The sequence below is a fragment of the Plectrocnemia conspersa genome, unplaced genomic scaffold, assembly GCF_051122295.1.
Source record: "Plectrocnemia conspersa isolate PC_06_02 unplaced genomic scaffold, ASM5112229v1 ptg000001l, whole genome shotgun sequence".
Classification (NCBI taxonomy): Eukaryota; Metazoa; Arthropoda; class Insecta; order Trichoptera; family Polycentropodidae; genus Plectrocnemia; species Plectrocnemia conspersa.
The window spans coordinates 22,336,800-22,349,667 of NW_028277165.1; the positions used below are offsets into that span (position 1 = coordinate 22,336,800).

Sequence of the window (12,868 nt, forward strand, 5' to 3'; positions counted from 1 at the left end):
ACCTATTTAACAAATATTTAAGATGCTAAATGACTATTTTAAATTATTTTAGTTATGAAAATACCACAATAACTGCGCATTTATATGAACGACTCATTTATGAGCTACGGCTAAAATGTATTCTTACCACAAATGTTCTTATTCTATATATTCACGCACGTTTTTATGAGCAAAAGTAAAAATAATTTGTATTCATTATATCTTTTTAATTTTTAAAATGTGATAATGTTGTGTTTACCCTTGATAAAAAGCTATACAACGTTAAACTTCTGCGTTTTGTGGCTATATATGAAGAAATATTTAATTTATAAATTAGAAGAATTGTTCAAATGCATAATAACACCAAACGGAAAATATAACATATATTTTAAACTAGCTTTGAAATTATCTTAAGTTTTTTTGTTGAATAAAAAAAATATTTTTGGGTATTATGATGTATTCTTGCCGTCATTTAGGGAGGGGAAGGTAAGAACATTTATTCCCCCCCCCCGTAAATTTGGTCAGAAAAATGCATGACATTTAATTAAATTCTATTGTGGAGGCCGCAAAGAAAATCTTAAAATAGTCTCGAATCTATCTCGAATATGTCATTTCAATGAAATCATATAAAAATACATTTTCACCAGTATATACAGTGAATGTGTGTTTTTTAGTAAAGTAATATTTTTATTAGTGAAGTTCAAATACATATTGACCAGTAGAGATATATTTCTACTAGCAAAAATATAATTTAAATAGTAGGCACTAGTGAAAATATATGCTGCTCTAAAATGTATATGAAACTCAATTTGATAATTTCGAAACGTTCATTTGCTGTTGAAACCCAAACCTAACCTAAAGATCAAAATCTAATTATAGTTTTAGAACTTTCACTAAGTAAAGTCTAAAATACAAACTAATCAACTCAACTCTCGGAGGGAAATAAACGGATGAAGAAGTACAGATAGACGTCGCATTTCGTATATTGTTTTGTAGTTTGTCTGCACTTGGATATTACTCTATGTTTTAAAAATATGATATAATAATGTAGGTCAAAGTATATTCAAACTGAATTTTGGGCAATAGAAGGGCGCAAAAACAATTATCACGTCTATTGTTGTGTGTATATTCATAACCTGAATGTGTATATCTTTATTGATAAAACTAGTCTTAGTTTGGCAATATACATATGTATTAATGAAAAGAACCTGTAACTATAATAAACTAGGTAGATCAAATTTTATTTTTTACAAAAATAGAAAATTAAGTTTTTTAACATTCATAATAAATTATCCGAAAATTGAAAACCAGCTTTTTCTCTTTGGTGGATTGGTTACTTCATATTTTGGAGTTGTCCAGTCATCATATTTAATATCACTTAGTAGTCTCATTTCAAGTTTCATCGACTTTACATCTGAAAATAAAAGAAAGACAAAAATAATAAATAAAACTATTTGAGTATATTAAGAAAAAAATTGTATTTACCGCAATATGGTGTATCAGAAGAAGTAACAACATACAATGATCCACGTGCTGGATATTTAACTGCGTCTATTCCCAATTTTGAACATCTATCTTCTTTGCAAGAAGATTTGACGCTGTCATTTGCTCTAAATTGTTGATTAATTTTAATAATAGTTTTAAATATAAGTAATACAAATCGGTTCTACCCATTGTATGTGCGATCCCAAACGTGTCCAATTAAAGAGCAATTGCTCTTCTTCAAACTTTCAGTGAAGAGAAGATAAGCTCTACCGTGGTTGCACACAGCTCGTTTCAGCCCTAAAATGTTGAATTAAAAAATATGTAATATCATATTTTAAGATAAATAAATTTGTCAAATATCATACTTCCTAATGAAATTGGAAATATTTTAGAAAATAAAGAAACTTTTCCAACGTGACATCCTGGCTGCTTCATACCGCCATTTGGGTAGAAATCTTGGTGACCTATGTTAAATTTAAATATTTTTATTAATATATTAACTAAAAGGTAAATAGTGTTAATTATATTTGTTTGTTACCACAAGCATGCTGTACACCAAGACCCAGTTTTGAAAGCAATCTACCATTTGTGTGTATGACGTCCACAAATTCGGCATCAGATTTATCTAACAATATATCTGAATTCGTTGTTTTGAAACATGGTTGAGCAGGATCTAAGCCTGAAATAAAATAATTAATTTAATTATGTTTATATAACAAATCCGTCCGGGGAATAATTATTTCGTAGGTTATAATACTAAATTCACTGTTTTTGAAGTGGGGTTTCGCAAAGTATTGAGGTAAAATTAAGGGTTCCACGAAAAATATTTACACAACGCCTAATTACGATTTCTTTTCGGGTTTAAATTCCGAATTATGTGAGTTTATCAGCCTGTCTGGTATTTACTCTATTGCACAAGTATTCAGATGTACCAATATTCAGATGTATATCGAGTATCAGTATTGGACGGCGATGTTGAATGCGAAATACGGCGGCTAATCAAAAAATGTGTATAAAGCCATTTGTAGAATCTTCCAGAGCTATTGTTGTCCCTTAAAATGAGTCTATGTCAAAATAAGTCTCTCCCTAAATAGGAAAATATTGCCATTTTAAAACTTTCCCTTCGGGAAGTTTTAACGTATGAAAAATGTATTATTTATAGCAACCAAACTACACCCCTCTAATGAAGCATTGGTTTTTCTCCTGAGTGGCTCTCTATAAATCAAACCATTGTCATTGATTTCCGATGGCAATTTGTTGAACGAGAAGATGTCTATAGTTTCGGCTATAGTACAATATATTATGATTTGAAGTCTGTGGTGGTCATTGTTTTCGTATGGTTCTTAAGTGTTCCAAGATTACGATTTTTCTCGAATATTTGTTCATAAGGTGCCATTGTTTAAACGGAGTTTTCTATTGTAAACGTATGAAAGAGTAATGTTTTTATTTACAAAAAGTATATTCCGCATAATTAAGTGCCGATCAGTCATTTTGATCAAAATAAAGTTAAGTAAAAAAAATATATAAAAATCTTGTTAGATTGGTAAAATTTAGTTAAGATATTTATGATAATGGCTTTCACGTTAATTAAGGGTGGTTGAAATAATGAACAAAAAGTCGTAGTAGATAACCATTTTGTCATATGAACCACCTGGTAGCTGGACGAAACAGAACATTAAAAAATAAAAAACATGTTATAACAGAAAATGTCGAATCAGAACTATGACAAAACAGAACAATGACAATTCAGAAGAAGATTTATAATTATTATTATTTTATTAATTTTAAAAATGATTAGTTAAAAAATAAAAAAAAGTGATCAGTATTTAATAATAAAAGTGACCAGAAAAATAAAATAAATCGTCAGTAAATAATAAATTTTTGATCATTAAATAATTCAGCTTTTGATCAGTAAACCAAAATAAATGGTCCGTAAATATAACTAAAAGATCAGTAGACTTAATATATTATCAGTATCCACTACTCGGTTGTCATGTGAACAGTTATTGTTACTTACTAGCGAATTTTGTTTTGAAAAAATATTTATAGGACGACACATATACTGTTAAGACCAAAATGTTCCGAACGTACGTGTCGTTTAGGTTAGATTTGGATTTGAACAGCAAAATGACGTTTCGCAACTGTCAATAATTTAAAAACAAACCATTTATTGTAATTATTGATCAACATATAATAAATGCCAATCATTTTATGTTAAATACTGATCATTTTGTTTTAATTACTGATCTAAATACTGATTATTTATTTTATTAACCGATCCTTTTTTTATTTTCGACTGATCGTTTATGAAATTATTTACTTATTAAATAATTAGTTGCCATTAATATAAAATAAGTTATAAATTTATTTTTTAGCCTGTTCTGAATTACCACAGTTCTTAGTCGACATGCTCCGTTTTTTCATGTTCTATTTATTCATGGAACTGAACCATCTATATATCGTTTTGGAGGCTTTGATTTTTCATTAAAGAAATATAGTGTATCTTAACAATGTTAGTTGAGCTCGATACATATGTCAAATAGTGAGGGGAGCAGGGTTACAGGACCACACACGAAGTGATCGCAACACAAAGTCATCATAATGCAATACAGTAGCAGTTTAAAATGTGTATTGTTATTCTGATAATAATACAATATTATTAAAAACCACATAATATCACAACTGATTATGTAGTTCGCTAAGCCACAAAGAGCTAACTTCCGTAGATTGATATCTTTTTTTATACAATGTCTAAGAATATAAAAAATATTTAAAAATGTCTTTTGCGGTTGCTTTACCTCATTTCATTATCAAACATTGCATTTATCCGACACGTAGTATTTCCATTACGAGAAATATATGCAAAAATAACACTTAGTAACGGAAATGCTACTTGCTGGAGACGTTAAATATTTGATAATGAGAATGAGAATGAGAATAAGAAGAGTCAAAACTGTTCTATTAGTCGCTTTAGAAACGTTGAATCTATACGGTTTAATAAAACTTCATATAAATATATTTTTTATGTTGGCTCATAAAAGTGCAATGTAACTGCATTGCTTTTATGGGTATTAAAATTAAATTGATTTTATAATTAAAATAAATTTAAGATTTAACTTTAAATCTAAAGTAATACTAATACCAGTTATCCTCCTGACTCCACCGAGTTTATCTGAAGCATACGAGCAAATATGAGCACCCAAACTGTGTCCAACGAAGTGAAAATCTTTAGTGCTCGCGTTAGTCGCCTCAATTAGTTGACCCAAAAAACTATTGTTTTTATTAATTTAAATGAATTGTAATGCTTAAAGATCATATAAAGATAATTCCTACTTTGCTAAATCTGTTCCAACAGTTCTGGTATTGGCAACCGCTCTCCAGTACTTCCAAGTGTTTCCTCCTCTGCTCCAATCGACTGAAATTACATTAACATCACCCTAAAACGCAACTTAAATTAAAATATATAAAGCCTTTGGATATGGAAAAGTATATGATGTTTGGATATTTACCCAGCTCAAGAAAGCGTTGGTCATGTTGACTACCCAATCTGCGGCACTGTAGCTCAAAAAGCCATGCACTATGACAATGGTAGGTTTTTTAGGATTGTATGACACCCATTCTAATCCAAATTGATCTCCGCCGATGACTTGCACCCTTTTCCTTTGAGTTCTGCTGGAAAAGTAAAAGTCTGTCTGGAGCTCGTGCGACTCTTGAGGCTTTAAGTTTAGAATCCATCGCAGTTTTCTGGTGATAAATCTAAAACCGAAGCATTCTACTTCATCTGTGCTGTTTTTAGAATCGTCTTCCTAAAAAAAATATTTTTAAATATTATATATCTCATTGTGTAAAATGCGACTGAGGGTAAAAAGTCAGTTACCTCAATTGATCAACATGCAAGGACATTACCTTATTACTTAAGCCATTTAAAGGTATTAACTTAATACAAATATGGATAGTGCGTGATCAAAGAAAAACTTGAATATTAATACAAAAAGTAAGTATTTAAAAAAATCACTTTTAATTGCTGAAATTATTCAATGTAATCTATTTCAAAATGAGAGACAAATTAAGAGATTAATTGGGGTTAATAGTCGTGACGATAATGTGCGCGTTTTTCAACGGTAATTTGTAAAACCCTGTTATTATATAAATAGTAGCAGCAAAAAACGTAGCCGTTACAAAAAAATATGGTGGAAAAATCTTTATAGCAATCTTCAATGAAATACATAGTTACTTCATTTACATATTAAGATAACTACATTTTTTTAATCGCAGTGAAGACTTTCTCGTTAAACAACACTTATGCTTCCTCTACACTCTCTGGAAGTTACCGAACCAAAGGTCTACCGAATATGGTCGAGGTCGCCGAGACATTAGAGCTGGCAGACCCGAGCTCGACCGAAGTAGCCCCGAATTAACACATTATATTTTCCGTCCTTGCCCAACCATGGCCTACTTCCAGAGAGTGTGGAGGAAGCATTTACATAGACGCTCGTTTGTCACCGATCTTTTGATATTCACAAAAAAGATAATACAATCTCTCAAATTTAATACTCATATACATAGATGTAATATACATTTGTTCGAAAAGGCTTTTGATAAAGTGAATCATTTAATCTTAATCAACAAGTTGTTCTCATTTCGGATTTTCCGATGATTTAACAATATCTGAGGTAATTTTTAATAAAAAAGAGTACTTAACGTGCTCTGGAGTATAGCGAATCGTATTATTTATTTTTTGTTTACGTAATAAATTAAAATAAATTATTGTCAAAAATGTGGTAAATGTCTTACGTTCGATTCATTGTCATTCAAATTTATTTCTTTCAAATATTGAGAATGTAGACTGGCCGTGCTTGAATGATTTTTTGTCGTCTCTTCATTAGGTCGGTGATCTATGTCTGTTAAAAACCTGGAATTCACACCGTAAACACTCGGTTCTTCTATATTTTTATTTTTTTGATAGTATGGCTCGGCCGTTGGTGTGTTATGCGAACTAGACGTACTAGTCTCTAAAAGAGACAGTAAATCAATGTCTATAGGGCTTATGAAACTATCCACTGAAAATATTCACAATAAAATCTAGAACATTTGGAGAATTGTGGTTATTAAATAAACTACTTACAATCTTCGAATTTACAATGGCCACAGTCGTTCAGTAGCAATTGGTAGATAAATAAAAGTAACACGCTTTTCGACATCATTATAAGTTCAGAAAACTAAAATTAAAACAGACATATTTGATTTTTTTTGACAATGTTAATATTTGTTAATCAACAAACCGATTTTTGTCGAGCGGATGTTCACATTGTACTAACTAGACCGTAAGCGAGCTGAGAAATTTATACAATGTTTTTATAAAAGTGCGGTTTGATCGAAGTACAGTCATTCTCAACAATTTACAGTGATTTTTAAAATAGCATAATTCAATGTAATCTGTATCCATTAGTGTTTTGTTATAAATAAGCCATAGATTACCATAAAAACTCGTTTAACCTCTCTATACATAAGCTTCGAAACTCACTTAGAAAGTAATTGCCACGTATAGGATAGGCATTGCTTGACTTATCATTTTTAATTATCGGTTAGTCGTCCAACTATTAAAACCATTTTAAAGTCAGTTGTGGCATATATTATATTAAAATTATCTAGGATTTGCTTAATTTGATTAATATACGAAATTGCGCAGTACTTGGGACTTCGATATTATAGAAGTATTAAATAATTTCTATTAAAATTTAATAAAATAAAAAAACTTCGAAAGGTTTATTTTTAAAATAATATATATACTAACGAGAATGCCACCAATTACCTATATTAAAAAAAGAAAAATAATTTACACCATAACGACGACTTAAACAACGAAAAGAGAAATCTTTCACACTACAAAATTATTTATCAAACCTCTTACGAAAGATAAGATTAAGACTTTACACAAGAAAAAAGACCAACGCCAAAAAAGCAAATCGTACATGGACACCGAATATACACAATAGCACAATCCTTCAACGTCTTTACACTAACTACCCATTATCACAGCCAATATAAGCAACCCTTTGATGAGAAAACGCGCGCCAGACAATGTTACTCCCAAGTTACTAGCCGCCAATGTAGTCATCTGGACTAATGTGAGTACATATACTGGACTAATGTGTGAACATATTTCCCTTAATGGGTGAATATATTTTGGAAGTGTGCTCAACGAGTGACGCAATTGGTTAGTATATATTCTTCACTGTAATTCGCTAAAGCTGTCTCAAAAATCAATATAAAATAAGTGACACTTGATCACATCGGGGCAGAGTCTAAGCAGAATCCGGAGAAACGTCGATAGAGAGAGACGCTAATTAATATGTTTTACAATAAATAATTTGATAGGATAAAAAATTTTGATTAATAAGGGAAATACAAGCCTCATCGGTAGAAACAGCCTATGCACAAGCAGAGCAGGCGCCCGATTGTGGCGCCCAAATAAAAGGGGCTGTTGAAAAACGCGGTCGTTAAAAATTATAGATTTATTTGCAACGTAATACTTTGTTATAACGTGCAAATAATAATTAATAGATGCAATCTTTTAAGGCAAAGTAGAAAAAATAGCTGTGTTACTAAATTTTGATAGTAAATTTTATTGCAAATTTAGCATCGGTTATATAAAATTATAACACAGGAAGATCAATTATTTAAAAAATAAATAACTACTATGAAAACCCAAGTTATGGAAAAAAATACATATTTTATTTAATATAATATTATATATTATTTGTACATATGTATACATTATTGTTTCAATTTCAATAATAGTCAAATTTAATAATTATAATATTTAATAATTGAAAAACTTAAAAAATGTGTGATCTTCAAAAGTATAACAATAATTTAGAAAATAATCTATGTTTAGCTATTAGAGTATTATGTTTCTATTAATTGTAAGTTATTGTATTAATTGTGCGAATAAATTGCGACTAAGCTCTTGAGAGATTTGTTGTTATATGATAACGTTATCGTATGATAATTTTTTCATATGCTATAAATGTACATGCAACCTATCATAACTGCATTTGTACTAATAGTAAATTTAAGCTCGAATTGTTGAAATTCTGATTTTTAAATAGTAATTATTGTAAGTAAATTTAAACATTGAGAATCGCTTGTATATAATGGCAACAAATGTAACTATTATCTATTACTCTATTGTAAATATATACCTCGTTATAACAATTAAATGCTACATTAACGAACTGTTGTATTACTTAATTTATTCAACTGTGATTAAATACTGACTTTTTATTTGTTTGTTGTACGTTTACCTTCGAAGAAATTAATGTCATTGATAAACTGTTTTTTTTAACCATTGAATGGTGTTATATTATATAATATATTGATTTAACTCATAATGTTAAGTGGAAACTTTGGTTTGATTTTATTTTAATACAATTATATGCGTGAGAGTAGTAACAATAAGTAAATGTTAAGTTTATCACTCAATACCACCGTCGGAGCACACACTGTCGGATTTGTCTGTCGGACATCCATCTCGGACAAATCCGGCGGGCAGATCCGTCCGTGTGTGGCCAGCTATTTATAAACAAAACCAATAGTATCTTCAAATACTTTTGTGATGCATTTATTATGCATTATAAATAAATTTATTGTTGATATTCAAATACACATTTCAGTTTAATAATAAAAATAATTCTTTCACTAATTAATATAGATGTATTTATTTATAAGTTTATAACTAGATATATAAAAATGTATATCGATGGCCTTTAAACATAAATGTAAACTGATAAGCTCCTTACAAGTAACAATTATGGAGACAGCTCTATATTTGTTAGCTTTTCAAGGACGAATTAGTAAAATATTCTATATTTATCTGGTTCTATCATATTAAATTTTCTGTTATTTTTACAGGCAATATAAAATAATTTGATAGAAACCACTTATCTGATAGTTCCGCAAATAAAATTGATATATTTTTATACATTTTGTGGTTGTGACAATATAAGTTTTTTTTTAATTTAATTTTTATTTTCGAGATTTTATATTTTATAAAGATATGTGGCACCCAATTAATAGTACTAACTAATTAATTAGGGTAATCGATTTAGTTTTTCGATAAGTTTTTCTTATATTAACTATTTAATAAATTAATATCAACAAGAAATGCTGGAAAACAATATATTATCAAATACAGCGGTGGACTGTAACAATAAATAAGTTTCAAATAGATATTGAGTAATTATTTATAACAATAATATTGTAGATATTTATTATTTTATACTTCATCCCGAAACCTCTTTATTTGTTCATGTGTATTGTATATTCTACAATACATATGATTTATTCAGTTCTTTATCTACATTTTGGAATTCGTAAACAATAAACGTCATATGGAAAAAACATCACGTGGAATATGAAACCTAATCCCGTGATACATAACAAAAACACTTAACTTATAAAACTATTGATAAAAGTATTATATTTAATATATAAGAGATGTACTTTAAATATGATTATATAAGTGATTTTCAATGATTCTAGAATTTAGAGTGATTCTATACCTGCTGCCGGTAGCATATTCTAAGTGACGTCAACGAGCAAATTTTATATTGTCGGTTTCGAATCAAAGCGTTATAACTCAAAAATAGTATTTTTTAAATTTTTATATGAAACAACTAAAAGTGTTGAATATTTTGATGGTAGTTGCAGTTTATAACTCGTATCTGTGTTAGCAGTCAGTTGACCACTATTCTGAGTAAGTGATATGTTTATTGTCATTGAAGAATCGTTTTCGAAGCATGTAAAGTGTCACTTAATGTGCTATATCATGGCAGCTAAATAAAGGATTACTCTTTTAAAGAGTTCCTGGGACATTTTAGATAAAAACTTTAGATAAATTTGCTTAATTTACACTTTCAAACCGAAAGTTCCGAGTGATTTCTACCTATAAGGTTGATATTGTCACTATATATTTAAATTGTAACGGTTACGCACTGGTTTAGAGATAAATTCATTTTATTTTGACAACAGTAATAGCATACTGCCAGCTTAGTTGTAACGAAATAGTCACATAGTAAAATGTTGATCCTAAGATGTAGGTTACACGTTCAGTCTGTGATCTTGATCGTAAAAATACTGATAACGGACTGATGGACTGACGGACAATATTACACGATCAGTCGAGACTGACATCAGACTTCTTGAGAACACTTTCGGGTGAAAAAAAAGCGACGTGCTGTTATTTACATAATTATTTGGTTAAAACCCAACCACGGCTTTATTTGATATCGAATTGGAAAATCACAAAACAAGATGGAAATGAATAAATTACTTGATTTGGAGTCCATTAACAATCGAAATTCACCAAACGATATAAAAATGATAAGAGAAAATTTTTGTCACTATTTCAATAACGAGGGTATATTGGATATTCGCAAGAATTAATAATAAATATTTGCCTGAATTCATTTATTAGGTTATGTTGTATTTGTTTTAATAAATGCATTAAATATTTGAAGCGTTTTTATTTGAAAATAACATACTCAGGGTCGCTCGAATTTGTCCAAAAAACGAAGATATTGCAAGTTCCAACTCTTCGGAGTATAAACATCGTCTGCCCCGGCCCCTGATCTTCGAGACGCTAATATTTTTTTTAATTTTCGGCGGTTATTTGGTCTTAATGTGTTTATTTTTTTAATATCGTCGATTGTGGCCAGATGTTTAATTTTTTTTATAAATTATCAGCAACTTTTCCAAAGCATCATTTCTCTTATACTTATTTACATAATTCTTATGGGTTTTATCCTAAAGAATAGGCAATGATTCTAATGTAAATAAAACATCTTTCTCTGCCTCAAACGGCTGTGTAATTGGCGGCGACGAGGTAGCGTTAGCGTTCCAAAAAAATAAAGCGTTATATAGCGTTCCAAGTCATGTTGCCATATCTCCCACTTGTTCAAAATATTTAACAGCTGTTTCAACCCTGTTTAGTTGACAGGTTACAAACTATTAACACTACAATGCAACGGTCATAGAAGTGCAGTAAGTAAACAAGCAAATCTAATTACATTACTACCTTCTGGTAATTGGTCGTAGCAGCAAAAAGTGAGTGAGAAATACACCACCTGGTCATGTGTATAAAATCGGATACACAGCGCCCAAATCAATAACTATTGTTTCCAAAAACATATCAAAAACTTATAGTTACGCTCTTAAATTTAGACGCAAAAACGTTTTAGCTTTATATGTTCGTACGAAAATGTATTATCAACAGACGAGATCAATAAAGCAGCCGCTTCCTTCTTTATGTCAACCTTGGTCTAGTTCAATGTCCAGAGTACAGAATTTGCCCCCATTTTGCAGATGACTTGATTTTTTGGACGCAGACACGGATCACATGACTTTGTGTATACATTAACATATGTATGTACGTATATAACTTGACGTGAACGTGACTAATTTTTATGCACAAATATCAATTGAGGCATTAAGAGCAGAAAGAGAAACTCGACTGTAATGACTAGGCTGACGTTTAACTAATTTAGAGCTCACAAATGACCATTTCGAAAAAAACGAGATTAAAAATAAACGTAGGTACGAGAGAGATATTATATTGTTGAGTTCGTTCTTTGTGCTCGTAACCAGAACGCCAAAAATCTGCAGATGAATTTATAAATTCGTGAATTCCTTATAAAATAAGGACAATCTCAGTAAGATAAAAAGTATTACTATAATCTCTATGAGGTGGTGAAATTTTTTTGATCAGATATCGAGTTCGCCCTTTGTGCTCTGAACGCCCCAATTTAGAGCAAAAATAGCTTATTGTATTAAAAATAAAACATCTTTACATGGATTAAAATCGATTCACAACTTTTATTTATTTACAGAAATAACATTCTTGCCACAATATAAAATTGAATATGTTTAATTTATATTAATTTTCATAATGAATGTATCTATAATACTTTTTTTGGCAAATAGCTTTGAATGCAAAAATAATTTCTTATTTAGAATGTTACTTTATTGAAAAACTAATGTTAGTGGTCCGCGGGATACAAAATTTTGAGTTTAGTGATCCGTGAGGTCCGAAAGGTTGGCGACAGTTGCACTAAACCACTGGTGATGACAGCGGAGTAGCAGTTTAAAATATATAACATGACTTAAAATATCTGAAAATTTAATAAAGGTGACCAGATTTTAAAAATATCAGAGGACACTAAAAATAAAAATGTCATTTCTGCTTCTGAAGCTAAAATAAGGTCATTTCTTACATTTTTATTTGGGAAGAACAGATTGCCACGAGAGCTAAAAAAAATATTTTTGTAAGTTTTTGTTCAAGGGAGACAAATAAGGATAAAATAAGGACAAAGGAGGACAATCTTTTTTAAAGGAGAACGTCTGG

General features: G+C 29.9%; 1 protein-coding gene across 3 annotated transcripts; it reads right to left on the reverse strand.

Moving 5' to 3' along the window:
* Positions 1 to 1,190: 1,190 nt before the first annotated feature.
* On the reverse strand, positions 1,191 to 10,053 carry LOC148239252 (pancreatic lipase-related protein 3-like). Of its 3 annotated transcripts, none has more exons than XM_088199491.1 (11): positions 10,029 to 10,053; positions 6,590 to 6,683; positions 6,259 to 6,524; positions 4,974 to 5,270; positions 4,798 to 4,901; positions 4,607 to 4,734; positions 2,003 to 2,143; positions 1,830 to 1,928; positions 1,650 to 1,761; positions 1,465 to 1,589; positions 1,191 to 1,393 (listed from the first exon to the last, which is right to left on the reverse strand). In XM_088199491.1, the coding sequence occupies exons 2-11, from the start codon at positions 6,666 to 6,668 to the stop codon at positions 1,269 to 1,271; spliced, it is 1,476 nt and encodes a 491-aa protein (XP_088055617.1). In that variant the 5' UTR covers positions 6,669 to 6,683; positions 10,029 to 10,053; the 3' UTR covers positions 1,191 to 1,268. The 3 variants fall into 3 exon arrangements, with proteins under 3 accessions (XP_088055617.1, XP_088055626.1, XP_088055608.1); XM_088199500.1 differs by lacking the exon at positions 10,029 to 10,053 and adding an exon at positions 6,747 to 6,779 and having other exon boundaries at positions 6,259 to 6,476; XM_088199482.1 differs by lacking the exon at positions 10,029 to 10,053 and adding an exon at positions 6,747 to 6,779.
* Positions 10,054 to 12,868: the final 2,815 nt, after the last annotated feature.